Source organism: Schistocerca piceifrons, chromosome 5 (assembly GCF_021461385.2).
Source record: "Schistocerca piceifrons isolate TAMUIC-IGC-003096 chromosome 5, iqSchPice1.1, whole genome shotgun sequence".
NCBI lineage: Eukaryota > Metazoa > Arthropoda > Insecta > Orthoptera > Acrididae > Schistocerca > Schistocerca piceifrons.
In genome coordinates, this window is record NC_060142.1 from 660,996,663 (window position 1) to 661,022,895 (window position 26,233).

The window sequence follows — 26,233 nt, forward strand, 5'->3', positions numbered from 1 at the left end:
GCCGTAAAAGCAGAAGAAGAAGAAGCAGGCAAAAAGGAATACAAACGTCTCAAAAATGAGATCAACAGGAAGTGCAAAATGGCTAAGCAGGGATGGCTAGAGGACAAATGTAAGGATGTAGAGGCTTATCTCATGAGGTGTAGGATAGATACTGCCTACAGGAAAATTAAAGAGACCTTTGGAGAAAGGAGAACCACTTGCATGAATATCAAGAGCTCAGATGGAAACCCAGTTCTAAGCAAAGAAGGGAAAGCAGAAAGATGGAAGGAGTATATAGAGGGTCTATACAAGGGCTATGTACTTGAGGACAATATTATGGAAATGGAAGAGGATGTAGATGAAGATGAAATGGGAGATATGATACTGCGTGAAGAGTTCGACAGAGCACTGAAAGACCTAAGTCGAAACAAGGCCCCGGGAGTAGACAACATTCCATTTGAACTACTGATATCCTTGGGAGAGCCAGTCCTGACAAAACTCTACCATCTGGCGAGCAAGATGTATGAGACAGGCGAAATTCCCTCAGACTTCAAGAAGAATATAATAATTCCAATCCCAAAGAAAGCAGGTGTTGACAGATGTGAAAATTACCGAACTATCAGTTTCATAAGTCACAGCTGCAAAATACTAACGCGAATTCTTTACAGACGATTGGAAAAACTGGTAGAAGCCGACCTCAGGACAGATCAGTTTGGATCAATCTGTACAACTTGTACAGAAAGCAGATGGCAGTTATTAGAGTCAAGCGACATGAAAGGGAAGCTGTGGTTGGGAAAGGAGTGAGACAGGGTTGTAGCCTCTCCCCGATGCTCTTCAATCTGTATATTGAGCAAGCAGTAAAGGAAACGAGAGAAAAGTTCGGAGTAGGTATTAAAATAAAAACTTTGAGGTTCGCCGATGACATTGTAATTCTGTCAGACACAGCAAAGGACTTGGAATAGCAGCTGAACGGAATGGACAGTGTCTTGAAAGGAGTGTATAAGATGAACATCAACAAAAGCAAAATGAGGATAATGGAATGTAGTCGAATTAAGTCAGGTGATGCTGAGGGAATTAGATTAGGAAATGAGACACTTAAAGTAGTAAAGGAGTTTTGCTATTTGGGGAGCAAAATAACTGATGATGGTCGAAGTAGACAGGATATAAAATGCAGACTGGCAATGGCAAGGAAAGCGTTTCTGAAGAAGAGATATTTGTTAACATCCAGTATTGATTAAAGTGACAGGAAGTCGTTTCTGAAAGTATTTGTATGGAGTGTAGCCATGTACGGAAATGAAACATGGACGATAAATAGTTTAGACAAGAAGAGAATAGAAGCTTTCGAAATGTGGTGCTACAGAAGAATGCTGAAGATTAGATGGGTAGATCACATAACTAATGAGGAGGTATTGAATAGGATTGGGGAGAAGAGAAGTTTGTGGCACAAGTTGACTGGAAGAAGGGTTCGGTTGGTAGGACATGTTCTGAGGCATCAAGGGATCACCAATTTAGTATTGGAGGGCAGTGTGGAGGGTAAAAATCAAAGAGGGAGACCAAGAGATGAATACACCTAGCAGATTCAGAGGGATGTAGGTTGCAGTAGGTACTTGGAGATGAAAGAAGCTCGCACAGGATAGAGTAGCATGGAGAGCTGAAATCAAACCAGTCTCAGGACTGAAGACCACAACAACAACATTACATAAAATAAGGGAAACACAACCACCCACTACAGCAGACTGATGTGTGGAGTGCAGAAACACATAAGAGAAAACAAGAGCACCCTCATGGGTAAAACATACAACCACATCAGCCATTTTGGTGTTGTCCCTTAGCACCAGCGGCAGTGTGTCAGCAAGTTTAAAGTTTTGTCGTAAGGTGGCCAAACTGGGGCAGCTAAGTAGGATGTGGGCCACCATCAGATGGACACCACACTGACAAGGGATGGATCCTCACTTTGTAGGACGCGGCCATGGGTCAGCAAAATGAGGCCAATGTGAAGCTGACACAGAATTGTGGATTCCCGGTGAGAAGCATTAAGGAAGACTGCCACATGGCTGTGGCCTCTTCATTGCTCATAGTTTGAAGAAACCAGGGTGCACTATCCATGTCTCAAGCCTCCAACAACTGATAGTGTTGAGTTGATCGAAGGTCCAGTTCCAGTACCCCAGCTCCTAATTTAGCATCACTGTAGACAACTTGGCCAACCAGTCAGCATCCTAATGTGACCTGGGGTCGAGACAAAGATGGCCAGCTGTCCGGCTTGATGATGGTCAAAAAGGAGATCCTGGATAGCAAAAACCAAGAGGTGTTGAGGGTAGCACTGGTCGATAGCCTGAGGACTACGCAGGGAGTAACTGCTGATTACGAACATCTCAGCAGTGCATGAACAAACATGATTGAGGGCTAGAGATATGGACACCAATTCTGCAGTGAATACACTGCATCCACTAGGCAGAAAGCATAGTTCACTGCATCTTACATACCAGTAGGCAAAACCAGTTTACTTGTTGACTGTGCAGCCATCAGGGTATACCATGTCCTGACCCAGAGATGCATAAGGGTATCAAGGAACAGATGGTGAAAAACCATGGGTCAATAGAGTCTTTCAGTAGAAAGGACAGGTCAACACAGATTCGAGGATGGGTCATGCAGCATAGTGGTGTATACAACTGTTATCTGGAAAGAGGCAACAGTCGGGGAAGTTGGATTTCAAAGCAGAGACACTGTATGCAAACTGTGATAATGACTCCGGACGTGGGCCACTGTTGTGCGAAGTGGATCTCCCTCCCAGGGAAAAGGGTAGTAGGAGCACTCCCAACCACCTGGGGACTAGACAGACTCAGACATCCCTGACGGCCTGATGTAAAAGACATGAAGGGCAAGGGCACTTCTGCTACAAAGGAGGATCTCATTGTAGCCACAGTAAATTTCATCATCATATATACAGGATGCTAACAATCACATTTCTTCTTGGCCTCCTGATACATGATATGGTTCAAAATCTTGTATTCTTGGATTTTCTTTTTTCTTTGGAAGACAGGGCAGTCCAGTCAAAAAGGGAAATGGTGCTTCCCACAGCTGACGCAGACGGGACGAGGGCCACAAGGAGCGTTCATATGCAACTGACATCCACAAACCCTGCTGACGAGGCTGGCATTCAACTTGGAAGTATGTGCCAGAATACTATGCATCTGAAGCACTGCAGGGGAAGGGGAACATGTAGTTCAACATCACTTCGATACACCATTATGTGACCCTTTTCAGATAAGTCACCTTCAAAGGCCAAGACAATCAACCCTGCTGTCCTCTAGTCCCTGCTGGACATGACAGACAAAATGTACACCCCACCACTCCAAATTAGCATGCAACTCTGTAAAAGAAGGTCATGGTGCACCATAGTAAGACTGTTAAGTAGAGGGCGGCACGGGAGGAGGGGGTAACAGTTACAGGTAAATCACCCAGCTTGTCACACAGACAACAGCACCCATGACTCAGCAGCGTATGCTGTTTTATCAGAACTGAACCATTTTTCATTTTCGAAATCACTGTCCTCAAAATGTTCAATGAAGACTAATGGCTTTGTTGCCATAAAGAAATCCTTGTTGGTCTTAGAGTAAACTAAGTACTGTGGGGAGTATTTTTACCCTCCACACTGCCCTCCAATACTAAATTGGTGATTCCTTGATGCCTCAGAACATGTCCTACCAACCGAACCCTTCTTCCAGTCAACTTGTGCCACAAACTTCTCTGCCTGGACTCTCAGCCTTAATGCTCCTCCCACAGCACAGGCAAGGAAGGAAACATTGTGGTATCATCCCTCTCCGCATTTTAGCAATTTTTTGCTTTGAAAGAGATTGCTGGGGCTATGAGGCCACAACTGGGAGAAAATTTATGCCGCTTCAGTTGCAATTCAGCCACCCACTTCAAATGGGATCTCTCCCCACAGGCACCATCCAGTCATAGCAACAGTAACCTGGCTGGTTTACCATTGCCCAGACTCCATGTGCCAAGACGGGCACATACTCCTCGGCATAACCAGGGGGTACCATCGTGCAGATACAGGATAACCCTCCCACAATGGGATGGTTACCATGTTAGGTTTTGGTGGTCAATCTCTAGCCAGAAACGAATGTTGCAAAAACAGAAAAGCACAAAAGGTCGAATGTACACCATATTAGGTGATCTTCCCTGCATAGTCTACACTTCTGTAAAAATTGGATGAGGAATGGTAAGTCAAACCCAACCATAGGGACTGAGTAGTGAAAGATGAAAAGCTGTGTAAAGTGTTGGGGGAGAAGGGTGGAATTCTTGTGCCCAAAATTATAAACCAAATCAAAGCATGGTCCTACAACAAGAAGGCTGTCCAATGGAAAGACAGAGGGGTAAAACAATATTAGAAGGATGGACTTGCAGTATGGAAAGCGAAGTAACACACAACGTCCAGGGCACTGTGCTGCCCAAGCACATACTCATAAAAGAGATGTGAGCTCTCTGTGGGGGGAGTGGTGGTGGTAGTGGTGGTGGTGGTGGTCGGGGGGGGGGGGGGAGACCTTTTGACTTTTTCTGCAGCTGCTGAGTCATCTGTCAAAATACCTGCCACATTTTATCCCATTATCCCCTCCTTGCCTTGTGTGTCCTTCCCTACCTTCTCCCCACATCCATCATCCCAGGCAACCACCAAGCAAGAAAAACATTGGGTTACATTAGAAATTAGAATTAGTTAGCTCAATGGATTGAACTATGGCAACTATGGCTTAATGGTAAAAATGGGAGGATATAGAAATGGTTGTATCAATAAGCACTGCCTTTTAGTATTGATGATGATTGCAAGACTTAATGCAGTTTTGCAATAACATAACCCTATCACCAGCCCCCATAATTTTTCTACTATTTTGCTTGGTACATATCATCTTTGTTTCCTCTTCATCCCATCCAGAAGTCTTTCCTGACTGGCATTCTGGGCGGCTTTCTCATAACTCTTCCCATTTCCCAAATGTCACCAGTCATTTTCCTTTATCCTCCTCCCTTTCCCTTCAACCCTTCTGCCAGAAGAATGAGCCACTGGCTCTGAAAGGTCATGTTTCCACATCTTTTGTGTGTCTTCACCTGCTTCTGCTCGGTGAGTAGATTTTTTATCTGCCCATTTTATATTTTCAAACATAGACTATTTTCGTTGATATCTTTCTTTATTCTGGTCACACTATACCACAATATATCGAACAGCCAAAAAAGTACCACATTTGTCATGTCAGAGGTCACCCATTTCTGCTACCCATATCTGACAAGTTTTCATGCACCACCACTTGGGAAAAAATGTAAATAAGGGCATGTGTTTTCAAGTTTAATTCAAGATAAGATAACAGCCAGATTGTAATGGATATGCTCCTGCACTTAATCAACATAAATGACCTACTCAATAACTAAAACCATATACACCCATGTGACTGCTGGAAAGACTTACAAGCAGTCAACATTAACACTGTCCAATATCAAACAAACAAAACTAACTTGCTGGTACCATAAATAAACATTAAGGGTTGCATACTCTATTAAACAAAATATATATGAAATTTCTCAGTGTGTTAACAAAGACCAGGGTGCTAACTTATTTTGCATACATCCAGTTGCATTACTGAATTATCATCTGAAATTAACCAGCTAACATGAAGTGGGCATTTATCAAGTGAGGAGTAGTAATAAAGTATATAGCAGATAGCTGTACATATTACAGATGCCTCTTCAAAGTTCATTAAATTCTTACACTCTCTTCCCACTGTACTTACTTCCTAATGATATGCCGACTAGTAACACATATTACTGCCTTTTGATATGTGCTTCACGAAATCAGAATACCGAATGACAAACATAGTGTTCACATGGACTGTGCCTCCTTAGGGAGAGTTCCGAGTGGGGTTCTGCATTCTGGAGCAAAGACTGAAGACACTGTTACCTCTACAACACTAATGTTCATTATAAACAGCCCTCTATTCTTACAGCAAATAGATAAATGATTATCTATGATAAATATCGATGCAGTCCTCCAAATATTAGGCTAGGAATGAGAGATAAGCAGTCACTAGTTAATGCAAATGACCAGTTAGAATCTTTTTAAAGTGGTAGATTTTGTGCTACAGTACGCCTACTTTTACTGTGTTGAATTCAGCTTGCAGAAGCAGAAATTGCTGGCAGCAGTTATCTATTATTTACACAATCTACAACATGTGATCGATTGGGATGGATGGATGAATGGAAATTGCTATTCTATGCCAGTGATCAACTCTCCATTTAATAGAACATTCTTATTTTCTCCTGCACAGTAATCCATCTACATCTAGTTACAGAATGTGGTACAGACATGGACTATTTTGGCAACAAACCTTACAAAAACAACAACTCTGACAAACAAACTATTTTCATATAAATTATTCCACATCTGCTAAAGGATGTTTAATTATTTTTTCTATACTACCAATTACTGTCTCTTACCATTAAAACACTAGAAATATAGCACAGCCTCCTAAAGTCTGTTAATTCCAACAGGTTAAACAGTTGGATAGCATTAATTTATCATTCATTTGATATTCACAACATTAAAATAAACCCTGAACTGACTACTAGTAAACCTGTATGTGGTACAAATATTTACCTTTGAGATTTCAATTCCTTTCCCAATAATTTCTGCAGCTACTTCTCCTGTTGCCATCAAGCCTGTTATATTTTTCATAAATAATTTATTTAAAACAGCCACACGTTTTGCACTTTTCCCTCCAGTTGGACTTGCCATCTGTGTAGCAGAAGGGACAGAGTTGTCTTCAAAGGAACTCCAGTATTTCCTGCAAAATAAATTTTTATACTGAATTAAGACATATATCAATTAAATATTTTTAAGTAATGATTCACCAGCTCCAGTTTACTGTTATGTGCATTAAGTATTTTCAGCAGCAGGGCACTGTACACATTTTCATCATGGGTGGGCTTCCGAACAGTCTGTTCTAGGTAGTCGTTAGAAAACACATTTAGTAATGTTGTCATGTGCATCCACAGCCTTTCAGGACTGATTCAAACTCTGGCACTTTGTTGTGAATGCTTTGACAGTTAATCACTAGAATTGTAGTACTGTCCCCATATGGTTAGTTCTATAGGCCCTACAAAACACATTACCATGCCTAATAGGGCCCGGGAAACCTTTTGGCATTCAAAACAGCTTCCAGTCATCTCAGAATAGGTAAATACAGGTCCTATATGGTTTTCAAGGGAATCTTATACCATTCTTTTGGCACAATAGTGGCAAGATCTGGTAATGATGATGGAGGCAGACAGCGATCCCACACCCTTTGCTGTTACTTTGCATCTGTGATAACATGCTGTGTCCTTACCATCAAGAAATCCTCAGTCCAGTCAAAAATTTTGCTTGGTACCCCATGTGATCGCTTTTAATAATAAACAGAGACATGGTTCTCAGTCAAATGTTTTACCAAATTCAAGAGATACTGTATCTACCTGACCATCTTTATTCATTGCTTTAGGATGCCATGTGAGAAAATAACGAGTTCCGTGTGATTGATGTTTTCAGAATCCATAAGGCTGGTACATAGGAGGACATTGATATGTAGGCAGACATTCTGTTCGAGATATGTCGTTACTTTTGACATCAAAACTTGTTGCAAGAAAGTGGATGTCAAGTATATTGGACTGTAGTGTTGCGGACCACATCTGCTACCCTTCTGTTCGAGGGATCTTCAAAACATAATGGTTAAAATATGTTATGCAAAACAGAAATGTACATTTCATAATTTTCCTAGCAGATTGAATGTTCAAACAAATTTTGGGCTCGCAACCGGTCATTGTCTAAGTCATCCCACGATATTTTGACTGGCAGGTGCCCAACTTAAATACCATGGGATGAATTAAACAATGACTGGCTGCACGCCCAAAGTTTGTTTGAACAGAAGTGTCTTTTACATCAGGCCGTCAGGGATGTCTGAGTGATGCACATGACAACATTACTAAATGTGTTTTCTAACGACTACCTAGAACAGACTGTTCGGAAGCCCACCCATGATGAAAATGTGTTGGATTTAACAGAAGCAAATACACCAGACATCTTTAAGGATTCTGCAAAGAAACTTGTATCAGTGAGCAGGAGGGAGTTGAAGCAACAGTGATTGCCAAAATAGCAAGGGCAACTAAAACGTGTAGAAGGATCTATAGGTTCACCAAAGTAGATGAAGAGGCAGCAGCGATGAGCTATCTAAATAAGGCACTCGAAACATTTTTAGGCTACAGAGGACATGTAGAAGAACTATGGCTCAGGTTTAGAGGAATAGCTGATCACGCACTTTACAGATCAGCATATAGAAAAACAGTTCATGATGGGAGAAACCATTCTTAGTATACAGTCACCATAAACAAACAATGACTATTGCATAATAGGTTTAAAACAAAGCATAGGGCTACAGACAGGGAGATGCTGAATGAAACACATTGGGATGTAAACAGGGCAATGCAGTCTTGAAAGACTACCATAGCAGAATATTATGAAAGGATCTCTCACAAGACCCAAAGAAATTCCGTTCATATGTAAAAGCTGTTAGTGTCTTGACACCCATGGATGAGACAGCAATTGAAACTGATGGTAGCAAAGCGAAATCAGAAATGCTGAAGTCCATTTTCAAATGTTCCTTTAGAAATAAGAATCAAGGAGTATTGCCCCAATTAATTACCAGACCACTGCAAGGATGAGTGATACAAATATTAGTATCAGTAGTGTTGAGAAACAGTCGAAATCACTACAACTGAACAAAGCTCCAGGGCCTAACAGAACCTACAAGAGTCTATACCAAATGTGAGAGTGAACTAGCCCTTCTGTTAACCATAATCTACCATAGTCTCTTGAGCAAAAACCCATCGCCAGCTGTTGGGAGAAAGCACAGATCACACCCGCCTACAAGAAGGGAAGCAGATGTGATCCAAAAATATCCTTTACATCCATTTGCTGTAGAAAGTTAGAACATATTCTGAGTTCAAATGCTGTGATGTATCTCTAACAGAACGACCTCCTCCATGCCAAGCAGCATGAATTCTGGAAACATCAGTCACACGAAACAAAGCTCGTACTTTTCTCACAACATCCTGAAAGCCCTGGATCATGGCAGCTGAGTAGAAGCAGTATTTTTCGATTTCCGAGAGATGTAAAAGTGTGCATGTCACAAAATAACAAAAGTACTATCCCACGAATACGATATCAACAGGTCACAGTTGGAATCAGCTAACATAAATACAAATATTAGGTTGTCGCACTTTGCAGGGATATGAAATGGAATGCTCACATAGGCTCAGTTGCAGTTAAAGCAGGTGATAGACTTTTGTTTATTGGTAAGTTACTAGGGAAACACAATCAGTACACAAAGAAGACTGCTTACAAATCACTTGTGTGGCTCATCCTAGAATATTGTTCAAGTGTGCGGGACATATAGGCCTAACAGAGGATAAATGTATACAGGGGAGGTCAGGATATATGGTCAAAGATTAGTTCGACTCATGGGAGGGCAATGCTGAAGAAACTGAACTGGCAGGGACTTGCAGATAGATACAAACTATCCAGTAATTGCCTATTTAAAAAGTTTCATGAACCAGCCTTAAATGACGAATCTACAAATACATTACACCCCCTACATGTTGTTCCCATAAGGGATTTTGAGGACAACATTAGGTTACTTACAGTAGGCACAGAAGCATTTAAATGCTCATTCTTACAGTGTTCCATACACAAATAGCATGTTTGTCGTTTGGTGAAGTGGCGCCTGTTTATAGTTTGTCCCCACCCAAAAACCCCCAATTTCCAACGCTTGTCCCGTTAGTTTGATTAGGTTTTTTGTGGAAGGTGTGCGTGTTGGTTTTTCGACGTATTTTCGTGTTTGTTGTCATGTTTTACGTAATGATGTCATAGGCGTGATATTGGAGTCATACTGGATGGTTGTTTCCGCCATATTTGTGACGTCTTGAGTCAAAGCAGATGGGTGTAATTGGACGCTTCCGTATTTCCGTGTGTGTGTGTGTGTGTGTGTGTGTGTGTGTGTGTGTGTGTGTGTGTGTCATTAGTTTCATTTTATTTTTGGAGCAAGACACCATAATGTCATTTTTATTCACATTTGTTGATATGTGTAGGGAGTGACATCACAATCACTGTATTGTATACATTGGAACTTGCCGTATTAATAATGATGTGGGTCAAAGCAGATGGGTGGAATCGGATGCTTCTGTAATGCCCATTTCTTTGTACTGAGTCTTGCAACAATTCAACCATAATCAAATTGCTTTGAACTATCTGTTTATGTTTTTGAATGCTTCATTAGCTGTCTTTTCAGTGAGGAGGCTGGTACTATTTTATATTCCTATACTTGTACCATCTGCAAAAAGTACAAATTTTGCATCTACTGACACTGCATGTGGAAGATCATTTATGTATGTCTTTGCGTGTTTTTGGGTACTTGCATTGTTTAATTCATAAATTTCGGGTGTATTATAGTATTTAAGAGATGTAGCATCGCTTTTTAGTACCTGAATAGTGTAAAATCGTGTAGTCTACTCCTGCCGCCGAGCAGTGTGTCAGCAGTGCACAAGTAGCAGCATTACTGCGTTTACTAAGCAATCTTGTATTTTAATAACCATTTAAATTTTGTGTTGAATTGTTTGCGCTCTCTGTAGATTAGTTCAGACATTCCTTGCACAACAGTATTTAGCATGGATAGGGACTGCGACTGCTGTGTTTGTATGCAGGCTGAGTTGGCATCCCTTCGCTCCCAGCTTCAGGCAGTGTTGGTTTCAGCCACACAGCTTGAGGCTGTTGCCAATGGGCATCACTGTGGAGGTCCAGACGGGGTTTGTCGGGGACGGCCAGCTCATCCCACGCATCCCCGATCGGACTACGGCTGTGGCTGCCCGGGATACTGCCCACATTGAGGCTGACCCCTCACCCGTGGTAGAGTGAGAGGTCATCTCGAGGTGTGGCAGGGGGCGAAAGACATTCTGGAGGGCTGAACGGAAGGCCTCTCCAGTTTGTCTGACGAACTGGTTTCAGGCTCTGTCTCCGGCTGATACCGATCTTCGGCCGGAGATGGCTGCTTGTCCTGTTCCAGAGGTTGCCCCTCTGCAAGATCTGGCCGGTCGCAGAGGGTGGGCTTACTGGTAGTTGGGAGCTCCAATGTCAGGCACGAAATGGAGCCCCTTAGGGATATGGCTGCAAGGCTGGGGAAGAAAACCAATGTGCACTCTGTGTGCATACCAGGGGGAGTCATTCCAGATGTGGAAAGGGTCCTTCCGGATGCGATGAAGGGTACAGGGTGCACCCATCTGCAGGCGGTCGCTCATGTCGGCACCAATAGTGTGTGTTGCTATGGATCGGAGGAAATCCTCTGTGGCTTCTGGCGGCTATCTGATTTGGTGAAGACTGCCAGTCTCGATAGCGGGATGAAAGCAGAGCTCACCATCTGCAGCTTCATCGACAGGACTGACTGCAGACCTTTGGTACAGAGCCGAGTGGAGGGTCTGAATCAGAGGCTGAGACAGTTCTGCGACCGTGTGGGCTGCAGATTCCTCGACTTGCGCCATAGGGTGGTGGGGTTTCGGGTTCCGCTGGATAGGTCAGGAGTCCACTACACCCAGCAGTCGGCTAGACAGGTAGCAGGGGCTGTGTGGCATGGACTGGGCAGTTTTTTAGGTTAGATGGCCTCGGGCAAGTAGAGAAAGGACAACAGCCTCAAAGGGTGCAGGGCAAAGTCAGGACATGCGGGGACCAAGCAGCAATCGGTATTGTAATTGTAAACTGTTGAAGCTGCGTTGGTAAAGTACCGGAACTTCAAACGCTGATAGAAAGCACCGAAGCTGAAATCGTTATAGGTACGGAAAGCTGGCTGAAGCCAGAGATCAATTCTGCCGGAATTTTTACAAAGGCACAGACGGTGTTTAGAACGGATAGATTGTATGCAACTGGTGGTGGCGTGTTTGTCGTTGTTAGTAGTAGTTTATCCCGTAGTGAAATAGAAGGGGACAGTTCCTGTGAATTATTATGGGTGGAGGTTACACTCAACAACCGAGCTAGGTTAATAATTGGCTCCTTTTACCGACCACCCGACTCAGCAGCATTCGTGGCAGAACAACTGAGAGAAAATCTGGAATACATTTCACATAAATTTCCTTGGCATGTTATAGTCTTAGGTGGAGATTTCAATTTACCAGATATAGACTGGGACACTCAAATGTTTAGGATGGGTAGTAGGGACAGAGCATCGAGTGACATTATACTGAGTGCACTACCCGAAAGTTACCTTGAGCAATTGAACAGAGAGCCGACTCGTGGAGATAACATCTTGGACCTACTGATAACAAACAGACCCGAACTTTTCGACTCTGTAAGCGCAGAACAGGGAATAAGTGATCATAAGGCCGTTGCAGCATCCCTGAATATGGAAGTAAATAGGAATATAAAAAAAGGGAGGAAGGTTTATCTCTTTAGCAAGAGTAACAGAAGGCAGATTTCAGACTACCTAACAGATCAAAACGAAAATTTCTGTTCCGAAACTGACAATGTTGAGTGTTTATGGAAAAAGTTCAAAGCAATCTTAAATGCGTTTTAGACAGGTACGTGCCGAGTAAAACTGTGAGGGACGGGAAAAACCCACCGTGGTTCAACAACAAAGTTATGAAACTACTGCGAAAGCAAAGAGAGCTTCACTGCAAGTTTAAACGCAGCCAAAATCTCTCAGACAAACAGAAGCTAAACGATGTCAAAGTTAGCGTAAGGAGGGCTATGCGTGAAGCGTTCAGTGAATTCGAAAGTAAAATTCTATGTACCGACTTGACAGAAAATCCTAGGAAGTTCTGGTCTAACGTTAAATCAATAAGTGGACCGAAACAGCATATCCAGACACTCTGGGATGATGATGGCATTGAAACAGAGGATGACAGGCGTAAAGCTGAAATACTAAACACCTTTTTCCAAAGCTGTTTCACAGAGGAAGACCGCACTGCAGTTCCTTCTCTAAATCCTCGCATGAACGAAAAAATGGCTGACACTGAAATAAGTGTCCAAGGAATAGAAAAGCAACTGAAATCACTCAACAGAGGAAAGTCCACTGGACCTGATTGGATACCAATTCGATTCTACACAGACTATGCGAAAGAACTTGCCCCCCTTCTAACAGCCGTGTACCGCAAGTCTCTAGAGAAACGGAAGGTTCCAAATGATTGGAAAAAGAGCACAGGTAGTCTCAGCTTTCAAGAAGAGTTGACGAGCATATGTGCAAAACTATAGGCCTATATCTCTGATATTGATTGTTGTAGAATTTTAGAACATGTTTTTTGCTCTCATATCATGTCATTTCTGGAAACCCAGAATCTACTCTGTAGGAATCAACATGGATTCCAGAAACATCTATCGTGTGAGACCCAACTCGCTTTATTTGTTCACGAGACCCAGATACAGGTTCCCAGGTAGATGCCATTTTCCTCGACTTCCAGAACTATCAGTTCAATAAGTCACGGCTGCAAAATACTAACGCGAATTCTTTACAGACGAATGGAAAAACTAGTAGAAGCCGACCTCGGGGAAGATCAGTTTGGATTCCGTAGAAATATCGGAGCACGTGAGGCAATACTGACCCTACGACTTATCTTAGGAGCTAGATTAAGGAAAGGCAAACCTACATTCCTAGCATTTGTAGACTTGGAGAAAGCTTTTGACAATGTTGACTGAAATACTCTCTTTCAAATTCTGAAGGTGGCAGGGTAAAATACAGAGAGCGAAAAGCTATTTACAATTTGTACAGAAACCAGATGGCAGTTATAAGAGTCGAGGGACATGAAAGGGAAGCAGTGGTTGGGAAGGGAGTGAGACAGGGTTGTAGCCTCTCCCCGATGTTATTCAATCTCTATATTGAGCAAGCAGTGAAGGAAACTAAAGAAAAATTTGGAGTAGGTATTAAAATCCATGGAGAAGAAATAAAAACTTTGAGGTTCGCCGATGACATTGTAATTCTGTCAGAGACAGCAAAGGACTTGGAAGAGGAGTTGAGCAGAATGGATAGTGTCTTGAAAGGAGGATATAAGATGAACATCAACAAAAGCAAAACAAGGATAACGGAATGTAGTCGAATTAAGTCAGGTGATGCTGAGGGAATTAGATTAGGAAATGAGACACTTAAAGTAGTAAAGGAGTTTTGCTATTTGGGGAGCAAAATAACTGATGATGGTTGAAGTAGAGAGGATATAAAATGTAGACTGGCAATGGCAAGGAAAGCGTTTCTGATGAAGAGAAATTTGTTAACATCGAGTATAGGTTTAAGTTTCAGGAAGTCGTTTCTGAAAGTATTTGTATGGAGTGTAGCCATGTATGGAAATGAAACATGGACGATAAATAGTTTGGATAAGAAGAGAATAGAAGCTTTCGAAATGTGGTGCTACATAAGAATGTTGAAGATTAGATGGGTAGATCACATAACTAATGAGCAAGTATTGAATAGGATTAGGGAGAAGAGGAGTTTGTGGCACAACTTGACTAGAAGAAGGGATCGGTCGGTAGGACATGTTCTGAGGCATCAAGGGATCACCAGTTTAGTATTGGAGGGCAGCATGGAGGGTAAAAATCGGAGAGGGAGACCAAGAGATGAATACACTAAGCAGATTCAGAAGGACGTAGGTTGCAGTAGGTACTGGGAAGAAGCTTGCACAGGATAGAGTAGCATGGAGAGCTGCATCAAACCAGTCTCAGGACTGAAGACCACAACAATAACATATAAATGACCTAGTAGATAGTGTCGGAAGTTCCATGTGGCTTTTCGCGGATGATGCTGTAGTATACAGAGAAGTTGCAGTATTAGAAAATTGCAGCAAAATGCAGGAAGGTCTGAAGCGGATCGGCACTTGGTGCAGGGAGTGGTAACTGACCCTTAACATAGACAAATCTAATGTATTTCGAATACATAGAAAGAAGGATCCTTTATTGTATGATTATATGATAGCGGAACAAACACTGGTAGTAGTTACTTCCGTAAAATATCTGGGAGTATGCGTACGGAACGATTTGAAATGGAATGATCATATAAAATTAATTGTTGGTAAGGCGGGTGCCAGGTTGAGATTCACTAGGAGAGTCCTTTAGAAAATGTAGTCCATCAACAAAGGAGGTGGCTTACAAAACACTCGTTTGACCTATACTTGAGTATTTCTCAACAGTGTGGAATCCGTACCAGGTCGGGTTGACAGAGGAGATAGAGAAGATCCAAAGAAGAGCGGCGCGTTTCGCAGTGTAGCCTGCGGTCCAAGTTTTGAGAGGGTGCGTTTCTGGATGAGGTATAGAATATATTGCTGCCCCCTACTTATAACTCCCAAGGAGATCACGAATGTAAGATTAGAGAGATTTGAGCGCACATGTAAAGTGCCCTCCCCCACACACCGTTGGATGGCTTGCGGAGTATAAATGTAGATTTAGAAACAACAGAGGACCCAAAGTTTACCTTGTGGCCCACCATGTCTCATTGCATCTAATTCTGAGAGCTTATTGTTATGTGACACATGGAATTGTAAGACATTTGCTTTATGTTATTCACTTACGATAAAAACCATGAAATTGTTGTGTCTGGTATCTCATAATATTTTCGGTTTTTCATTAGGATAGCATGGTTTGCAGAATCAAATGCTTTCCCCAAGTCATAATATACTTCCAATGGTGACAATTTCTGGTTTTACTGATTCTAGTTTATCACCTGTCAAGGTACATATTGCCTGGTCAGTTGATAGGCCTTTACTAACTATGTATGAAGTTTATTGCACAGTACATTATTATCTCAAACATTTTTCAAAATGCAGGCAGTAATGAAATTGTTCAGTAATTCTTTACTAACATTTTACCTTATTTTTTGTGAACTGACTTAACAACAACATGTTTAAGTCTCTCTGGGGAGGTACTGCTGTGAAAAGATTCAGCACAAATGTCAATTAATATAGGCTTATTGCTATGTAGAGCAGAACATTTAATTTTTTTTTTATCACCAATTTCATCTTAGACACTTGAACATGCTTTGAAGATAGATGTTAACACTGAAACCTCAAATGCTAGTTGTAGTTGAATTTTGTGAAACTTGTTTTGGAAAGCATTTCTTAGGAACTGTGGGCTAAATTATCTGCTACTGACATAGAAAAGTTGTTAACAGTTTTTGTAATTTTTGGGGCTATGTTTGGTCAGTTCATTATCTACCTTTACAGAAACTGCTACATTTTCCTGATTTGTTTTTATTGTCACATATCTTACTCTGTTCCAAACAGTTTTTATATTCTTGCTGAAGAAGCTTATTTATGCTTTATTCTTGAAAGTACTTACATTTTGGTGATCTTCTGACTTTGCTTAGAATTTTGAATTACAGTTTGTAATGTAATTTAACCATGTTATAATCTGTGCCCCTTGATGCCAAATGGAGTCTCTTCTTAGTTTCTTGCTATGTTTTGATACTATTTGTAATCCAATAGTTATGCACATTTAATCTGCTTAAGAAAACTCTCTGCAAAACAGCCTATGACTATGTTACATTTTATTTTTCATTGACACCAGATGTGTTGTGCACTTGTCAGTATTTCACATATTATTCTTAAATTCCTTAATTCCACTTTTAATTTATTATTCTTGTAGTTTTCCAATTATTTTAATATGAATCATGTAGGCTAATCTGATTTTAAACATTAACAGTGGTCTGAAAGACCATTAACTGTGAGTATTACATTATGACTCTAGTCTCAATGCATTTATAAATGGGTTCTCAACAGCAGTGCTAATGGTTTCCACAGCCCTCATTACAAATTGTGTGAGGGTCAGCTAAAGCTACCAAAGCTGTACTTCTTCAATGTTGGGCTTCTTCATCTTTCAGAGCAGCCAAAGTACAGAATGATCCTGATATTCCGTTGTTCTATAATCACATTCGAGTGTGTGGTACACATATATAACATTTAATATTTCGTCATAGGTTAACTTCTGACACGTTCACATGTTACTAAATTACAAAATGTAACTACTTGGCGAGCGCCAAATACTACTCGAATATGGCTACAGAGCAATGGGATACCTGGATCATCCTGTAATTCGGTTGTTCTATTCTTAACTTTTATGAGTATCAACATTAAACAAAAACAGGTTCAGTACTGTGGGTTTCGTTAGCAACACTGCACCGCGCAGAATGAACATGCATCTAATATACGTAACGTACCGCCTTCTGTATCACAATGCTTATGTTGCAAAAACAAACGTAAGGTCTCATATTTTCAACAGTGTGGAAACGTTTATCTTACCGGTGACACATCGTGGAACACGGTTTTCAGTGTTCATTTGTGTAAGCCAGTATTGACATTACAATAAATTGTACTAATGCAGTATTACCTCTGCAATGTTAAGATTTATAATGAAGCAGTATACTCAGATGACAAAAGGAAACTCACTTCTTCTTAGGACCTGATTTCATGACCTTTGCCAAGAATCGTCCTTCCCGTGCCGCGTATTTGTTCATTGCCCCACAGGACAGACATAGGCTCCTTGCTGTTGATTGGTAAGCAAAAGTTCTCAGTTTGTTAGAACACACTTGGCGAACCACCTGCATCTTGAAAATGCTTAGGAATGGGGGCCCTCGTCTTCGTACTAAAAGATCACGTAAAAACCGGGGTAATGCTTGCCAAAAGTTATTCTCTCATGCATCCTACATGGAGTCAAATGTGTGTACATTATTTCCACCGATACAACACAATACTATTAACTTCAGCTAATAATGTACCACATGTTCCTAGATCCCTAACTCTATTCCCTACAAGTAAAGTAGTAAATAAACAAACATACAATTCACAACATCGAAGTTCTCAAAGAATTTCATGCTGAAGATAAAAGTAACCACAGACGAGAATGTTTTTATGTGATCGGAGGCTTTGTCGGCGTGTGTGTTGTTTCCAGGGCTCTCATGTGCCCAGCCGGATGCGATCGTTGAACTCTTATCATATTTCGGCTAATATTCTCCAAAATATCGAGGGACTTCAACGATCGCATCCAGCTGGACACCCGAGAGCCCTGGAAACAACGAGAATGTTACTTCCTGGCAGATTAAAACTGTGTGCCCGATCGAGACGAGAATGTTTCTGATGTATTTCAGCCACAGTCTAACATAACAGTCGCGACACTTCGCCTCGATTTTGTTGCCTTCAGCGCCAGCAGCGCTCCAAGCGGCTGGTAGGTTGAACTGTGAGTTCGGCGCGATCGTGAAAGCGAATAGTGATTGTTTATTTTGATTTATACAATGGTTTTTACGATCGGGAGCGTTTGTAACGCAATAATTTGCAGCAGCAATAGGCAGAAGACACCACAGCCGTCTTTTTTAGATTTCCTAAGGATCCTGAGAGGTATATACCATCATGTTACTAAACTGTATCGTCATGATTCACTTGCAAATGTATGTGTATAAATGATGAATGTTTCGTTTTAGGAGCAAAAATATGGCTAGTTAATAGCAGACGAGAAGACCTTATGAAGAAAGACCCGGTTTACCTGTATAATAATATTAGGTTTTGTTCGCTACATTTCGAACAAAACCAGTTCACGGACGCAGACAATAACAAACTCGCGTGAAATGCAGTACCCACACTGTTTGACATTCCAAATAAGCCACCTCAACTGACGATGAAGAGGAAACTGCCACAAAGATTCGACAGTCAATCTAAAGCTGTAAAACAGTCCTATGACACAGAAGCAGCCAGTTCAACTCTCCATGTATTAGTGCCAGATTCGTGAGAATCGTCAACACAGACCTGCTTTGACGATGAATTGGTTAGATTAAGTGCAGCTGTTCGTGTCTTACAAAAGCGTGTGAAGTGTCAGAATGTGCAGATCGCTAGACTTCGAGCGAAACTGTCAAGGGACAAGGAGAGTGCCTACAGACAGATTGTTTGAAAATTATTCAAATATTTGATTTTTCGTGAAATGTAATGTAATCAGCTCATTATAATGTTTTCAGCATATTTCTCCCACTATTTGTCAGTTGCTTAGAATAATATAAAGATGAAGCTCGTACTTGTGGCAACAGGCGACAATGACAAACACAGTAGGCCTACAGAACGATAAACGAGCTGTCCATCGCTTTTGCATGTCTGTGCTTCTTACATGTGAATCTGTGTGTTTATATTCTTTTGATATTAACGTGGTAAGCTGCAATTCTGCCCAATGTCACAAGTGTTTCTTCACGAATGTGTTGTAGCTTGCCATACTATTCATGGTTTTTGTCCACACTTGCGCTTATTTTAGAATCATTTTTAGAAACATATATGCCTTATGATACTACATAAACTCTTGGAGGCAAGAAACTAACTCGAATAATTCGGAAATTACGTAGGAAACGGATGCTAACAAACATTATGCTTACGACGTGTCTGACGTTCACCTTACCTGCCGCTTGGAGCGCTAGTGTCGCTCCATCTGTCAAACGGCAACAACTTTTACAGCAGTGAGTGTCGCGACTGTTATGTTAGACTGTGTTTCAGCGCTCAACAAATGTGTGATCGAAAGTCTGATGCCGATACATTGCCAGTGAGTGTCATCGATTATGGTGAGATCACAGCCAAAACCAATCAATATTGTGCTATAGAATTAAACAGACTAAACCTAGAAGTCTGATAAACCATTATATTCCCCAAAAATTCAGTACATACATAAAAGATCTTATGAGAACTCAAACTTACATTCTCGCTGACAAATATTGTTCAGCATTCCATAATAACTACATTACGCAAGTGTAGGATAAACAAAGAACCAAGTCAACAACTGTAAATAACGAAAGTAACTATGCCGACGACGGCAAAGATGTTTTTTACAGTCCACGATAATTTCCTTCTCTTACTGCAACGAAGCGTATCGGGGTTTCGCTTTATCAGCCACCCCCTTGCCTCTTTCTTAAAAACAAAAATGGGTGCCTTCAGTATGTGAGGGAACTGGCACTTAATCTGTCTAGCACAGGCAAAGATTGCTCCTGGTCTGTGGTAAAACCTTCAGTGTCTTCTACTGGTTCCAAAGCTCCAGCCTCTTCATTGGAGTCAGATGTTGTGGTGTGAGAAGAGAACATACACTCGTCAGTATATGCAGGCTTGAATCGCTCTCTTCATACTGTCTCTTGTTTATGGTCTTTTTCAGTCTTGGAAGTGTGGCTTCAGCTTGCAATTACTCTGTATGGTCCTGAATGTGGCGAAACAAAGCATAGATGTATGACATCATACCTGAGCCACATGTGGAGCAAACACCCACTGGTGTCTGACAGGAGCGGCATGTTGAATAGACTTCGTTGTGAGCCTGAGTTATTGTGCAAACTGTGCGTATAGCTCTGGTACAACATTGTGCAGATACTACCGAGATCAATTCTCCCAGAACCCATAGCTGCTCACTCTTGACCAATTGTGCTGGTGAGCACTGGAGGTCCTCCTCCTTCAATGCTGTTGTCAACCTGGGCAAAACTAGTGGCAATGATTCTGATCAGGATTATGAACTGCACATTAGGGCCGTTTTGAGTACATGGTGGAATCACTCTACAATGCCACTGCTCACTGGATGGTAGTTTATAGTGTGGAGATGGCTGGAGCTGCACATAAGGAGAAATTCACTGAAAAGCTGGCTTTCAAATTGTTTCACACAATCTGTAGTTATGTCTTACAGTATGGCAAACCTGGAAAACCAAGTGTGCAGCAAAGCTCCCAAACCAGTTCAGCGGATTTATCTTGTATCGCGACGATCTCTGACCACATGGCAAAATGATCAATCATCCTTAGCAAATAACAGTATTTGGCAGAGGGTGGTAGTGGTCATAAGACGTCCAAATATGTGTACTAAAATGTGGTATATGGCACCTGGAAGTACACAACAGGTGTGGAGAGATGCCTACCAATCTTATTACCGCAGCATGTCAGACACGTACATGCTAGTGCATGACAAATTTCCTGGCTACAGAACTTTAGTAGAGACTAACTTTGCTGTCGCTCAGACTCCTAGACATACTAGTTTATGCAGTGTGTCGAAAACTTCCGGACAGTATTGTCCCTGTATGTAGGGTCACAGCTTCCCTCTTGCTATGTCACATGTAATACTGTCTGGCGCACAAACGAGCTGCAGTGTAGTTCACTGTTCCTACATGAGACAGCACAAAAGAAGATTTTCCTGTTGCTTTAATGCTGTCTCTGCCTAACGAATATATAAGCTGGCACATTTTCGAGACAGTCAATCTGAAACCATGTTGTTTCCCCTGCTAAGTGCTGCATATTTCTTGAGAATTGTGCAGTGCACTCGACATTCCTGCAGTGAGTTGAAATCACTGTTGCACTGAAAGTTGGATGGAAAAGATGGATGGAAATGCTTAAGTGACAAACACATAGCAAACAACTCATGATCAGTTGCACTCATTTTTGTTGACACTGAGTCACGTTCTTAGAGAAAAAGACAAGTGGCTGCCTGTTGCCCTCGACTTTCTGTTGTGTCTGTTTGGCTCACAACTACCACAAGTGTCATGGGGGTGTTCAATCATGGGTGTCCCAGGAAGATTGCCTATGCCTATGTTTCTTGAGGTCTTGTAAAGCTGCTTCAGTATCTGGAGTCGACAGTATTCTCGCTAGCGAGAAATGGTATTAGCGCCTATAGGATGGCAGTTAATTGAGGCACGTGCCATCGTCAAAGGTTCAGCATGTCTAAGAATCTGCAAAGCCCCCTGTAAGTTGTGAGAAGAAGTACAAAAAAAAAAAAGGTGCTGAGCACTATGGGACTTAACTGCTGAGGTCATCAATTCCCTAGAGCTTAGAACTACTTAAACCTAACTAACCTAAGGACATCACACACACCCATGCCCGAGGCAGAATTCGAACCTGCTACCGTAGCGGTCGCACGGTTCCAGACTGTAGTGCCTAGAACCGCTAGAAGAGGTACATCACACTGCTTCGACCTAATCTGGCAAAGGTGACTGTCCCACTGGGGAGAACAAGTATCACAAGAATTTCCCCAATACACACTTTGCTATGATAATAGTTATGTCATTTTCTTTTGTAAGGCACCCAGATTTTATGGACCTTACATGAACTTTATCCATAATAACAGGACGATACAGTATGAGATCCTCAGAAAATAATAATTATAATACACTCCTGGAAATGGAAAAAAGAACACATTGACACCGGTGTGTCAGACCCACCATACTTGCTCCGGACACTGCGAGAGGGCTGTACAAGCAATGATCACACGCACGGCACAGCGGACACACCAGGAACCACGGTGTTGGCCGTCGAATGGCGCTAGCTGCGCAGCATTAGTGCACCGCCGCCGTCAGTGTCAGCCAGTTTGCCGTCGCATACGGAGCTCCATTGCAGTCTTTAACACTGGTAGCATGCCGCGACAGCGTGGACGTGAACCGTATGTGCAGTTGACGGACTTTGAGCGAGGGCGTATAGTGGGCATGCGGGAGGCCGGGTGGACGTACCGCCGAATTGCTCAACACGTGGGGCATGAGGTCTCCACAGTACATCGATGTTGTCGCCAGTGGTCGGCGGAAGGTGCACGTGCCCGTCGACCTGGGACCGGACCGCAGCGACCCACGGATGCACGCCAAGACCGTAGGATCCTACGCAGTGCTGTAGGGGACCGCACCGCCACTTCCCAGCAAATTAGGGACACTGTTGCTCCTCGGGTATCGGCGAGGACCATTCGCAACCGTCTCCATGAAGCTGGGCTATGGTCCCGCACACCGTTAGGCAGTCTTCAGCTCACGCCCCAACATCGTGCAGCCCGCCTCCAGTGGTGTCACGACAGGCGTGAATGGAGGGACGAATGGAGACGTGTCGTCTTCAGCGATGAGAGTCGCTTCTGCCTTGGTGCCAATGATGGTCGTATGCGTGTTTGGCGCCGTGCGGGTGAGCACCACAATCAGGACTGCATACGACCGAGGCACACAGGGCCAACACCCGGCATCATGGTGTGGGGAGCGATCTCCTACACTGGCCGTACACCACTGGTCATCGTCGAGGGGACACTGAATAGTGCACGGTACATCCAAACCGTCATCGAACCCAACGTTCTACCATTCCTAGACCGGCAAGGGAACTTGCTGTTCCAACAGGACAATGCACGTCCGCATGTATCCCGTGCCACCCAACGTGCTCTAGAAGGTGTAAGTCAACTACCCTGGCCAGCAAGATCTCCGGATCTGTCCCCCATTGAGCATGTTTGGGACTGGAGGAAGCGTCGTCTCATGCGGTCTGCACGTCCAGCACGAACGCTGGTCCAACTGAGGCGCCAGGTGGAAATGGCATGGCAAGCCATTCCACAGGACTACATCCAGCATCTCTACGACCGTCTCCATGGGAGAATAGCAGCCTGCATTGCTGTGAAAGGTGGAAATACACTGTACTAGTGCCGACATTGTGGATGCTCTGTTGCCTGTGTCTATGTGCCTGTGGTTCTGTCAGTGTGATCATGTGATGTATCTGACCCCAGGAATGTGTCAATAAAGTTTCCCCTTCCTGGGACAATGAATTCACGGTGTTCTTATTTCAATTTCCAGGAGTGTATATCAACAAAAGGTAATTGCAGTTAACCTCATGTACCGAAAACTAACAAAACAATATCTACCAATATATGGACTGGCATTAATAAACAAGTTAAAGTGAAATGCATTTTAGGGATAAACCGAACAGTTGGTTAATGATATTGTAAAACTGCCACTTAGCAAGAGAACGGCGAGCTTCAGCATAGAAAGGGATAAGGTCAGAACAGTATGTTATTCCTTTTAATGTACATAAGGCCAGGACCAAGGGTAAGTGGCTGCACATCAATAACAGGGCTAGGCTGCGACCCAGCAAGAAAAGTAAAAATGTATTCACCTCTGGTGAGACAGTGAGTGGCTGAATCCATATTTGGCGACGCAGACATGACACGGTGGGGAGATCACCATTACATAAAAGCATTTTGAGAACTAAAATTAACACTCTCTCTCTCTTTCTCTCTCATCTCACAGTGGACTGCACAAGTGTGTGGAAATAAGTGAGGGCATTGAGAGCTTTGCTTTCTGCAAAGTGAGAACGATAAGCTTAAATTATTGTAGCGACAGATAGCAAAGTAGTAGTTAATTATACCTGCAGGATTTTTTCAGACAAAGAAATTGTGCACATTGATCCAACCCATAGCGAGTGTGCAATAGCCTTTATTTCGATTAGGGAAAGATTAATGTTGTACGGAACACAGGAAAGTTGGGACTGAGTGAATTCAGTCTAGGTCAGTGTAGCGAATTAGCGTTTCAGATCCAGTATGGAGAACGCCTTTGCAGGTGCTGCTTGGTAAAGTACCATCTCGCATTAGGCCACAGTAAATATTGAGTCTAAATTTTACTCACTCCAACTTGTGTATGCTTTGACCACTGAATATCAAAAGCTTAGATACTAACCTATCCTCACATTGTGTACATGAGAGTCTTTTTTCATTGGTTTAAAAAGTAATTTTACTCTCCATCATCTCAGTACATTGACCAGCTATGACAACATAGATTTACATGAGTTGATGAGGATTTTTAATAATCATTCTTTCCTGTGACAAAAATTTTTTCGTGTGTAGAGATAATGATTTTAATAATCGTCATTTCAATATGTCCAAGAATTAAATATTTTGTTATTGAGTGTCAAAAGTACTTGAACATAATTGTTGTTTATCACTTGACCCTGAAAGCAACAGTTGATAAATTATAGGTAAATAAAAAGGGGAATAGCTATGTTGTCTTTCTAGATTAGACACAAAACTTTCACTTTTATTAATGTATGCATTCTAGGTATGACAGCAGCATTTCTAATGATTTTATTATGATCTGCACCTGATATTAGCTGCCTTATAGGGCCAGGGTCATATTTATTTAGAATGTCTGTTTGTCACCCTGGGCTTGAGAAGACAGTTCAGATGTTTGATCCATTTGTGCACTAAGTGGTAAGCTAAGTTTGCACACATTAGTACACTCACTGTGCAGATACAAAGGTCAGACGTACGACAAAATGGCGACCCTGCCAGGATGCGAAAGTGTGCCATTCTGCAAGATTGAGGGTTTGCTTTTGATAGGTACAAAACACATAAGCCTCCCAAACAATAAGCCGAAGCAAATTGGAGCAAGAAAATGTAACTCAACTGTGTAGTAAGGGTAGACAGTATTGTATTCATGTATTTCTTAGTTGCTGATGCACCACATCGTTGAATTGGGTTGTGCTGAGTTCTGACTCAACTCCAGTAACCAAAAGGCTATATAAAAGACGAGGAAATGGGTTCAAATATTGAGTATAGGACTGTGGTTGATATGTCTTATGATCAGATGTTAACGTGCAGTCAGGTTAGGAAACTTCTCGAACAGTAACGCTTAGTGGAACATTCAAAAATGACAGAAAATAATCGATTAAGACAGAGACAAGTCATGGAAGATCTTGATAGGATCGAGTTGGACACACAACAGGTACATCGGCGTGAACAGCACGAGACAGAACACGCAGAAATACCGAATGAGACCGAAAATGTAACACATGATGTTCAACATGGTCCAAAGAAATGAAATGAGAACGACATTGCTAAGGAATCAGACGCCGAGTCTGTAGATAGTGATTTACAGCATATTGAACCAAACATAATCATATTGAATCAGTCAGGCTTGCAATTGCATGGAAGAATGAGTGTTAGTGCTCCTACCCTATGTTCGGTAGTGAAGGAAACGGCTCACGAGAAATGAGATAGGGAATGGTTGCATCTGATGGCAACTAGCGAAAATGGTGTAGATGAAAAAGCCAACATATTTGGACTGTTGCAGCGTTTATTACAACAATATCAGGAATCAGAAAAGCGTATAGAGGAGCGCATAACACATTAAACTACACAGTTCCAAGAATCAGAAAAGCATACAGAAGAGCGCATAACAGATGGGCAAAAAGAATTAGAAGGGAGCATAACACTGAGGCTGAAAGAAACTCGCAAGAAAATACAAAAACGCGTGATAATATTCAAGGCCAATCAGATTAAAAGCGAACTGAAGCTAAGGAAGCAGAAAACACGCTTCAAACGTTCGTTATAGAGCACAAACAACTGAGAACATACATTGACACTGTCCAAAGAGACATGGTTACGTTGCGTGAAGATATGTAACGAAGTGTCAAAGCGACGACGAAAGCGAAACATGTTATTGCTGAA

The 26,233-nt window shown here is 42.1% G+C and overlaps 1 protein-coding gene across 1 annotated transcript in view; it reads right to left on the minus strand.

The window, feature by feature from the left end:
* LOC124798250 (putative ribosome-binding factor A, mitochondrial) overlaps positions 1 to 17,906 on the minus strand; it is a 73,152-nt gene extending 55,246 nt beyond the window's left edge. Inside the window, exons 1-2 of the mRNA XM_047261571.1 lie at positions 17,461 to 17,906; positions 6,626 to 6,812 (exon numbers count right to left, since the gene is read on the minus strand). Coding sequence (XP_047117527.1) covers positions 6,626 to 6,812; positions 17,461 to 17,618 — 345 coding nt within the window. The 5' untranslated portion in view covers positions 17,619 to 17,906. The remainder of the gene's footprint in view (positions 1 to 6,625; positions 6,813 to 17,460) is intronic.
* Between the last annotated feature and the right edge of the window lie 8,327 nt (positions 17,907 to 26,233).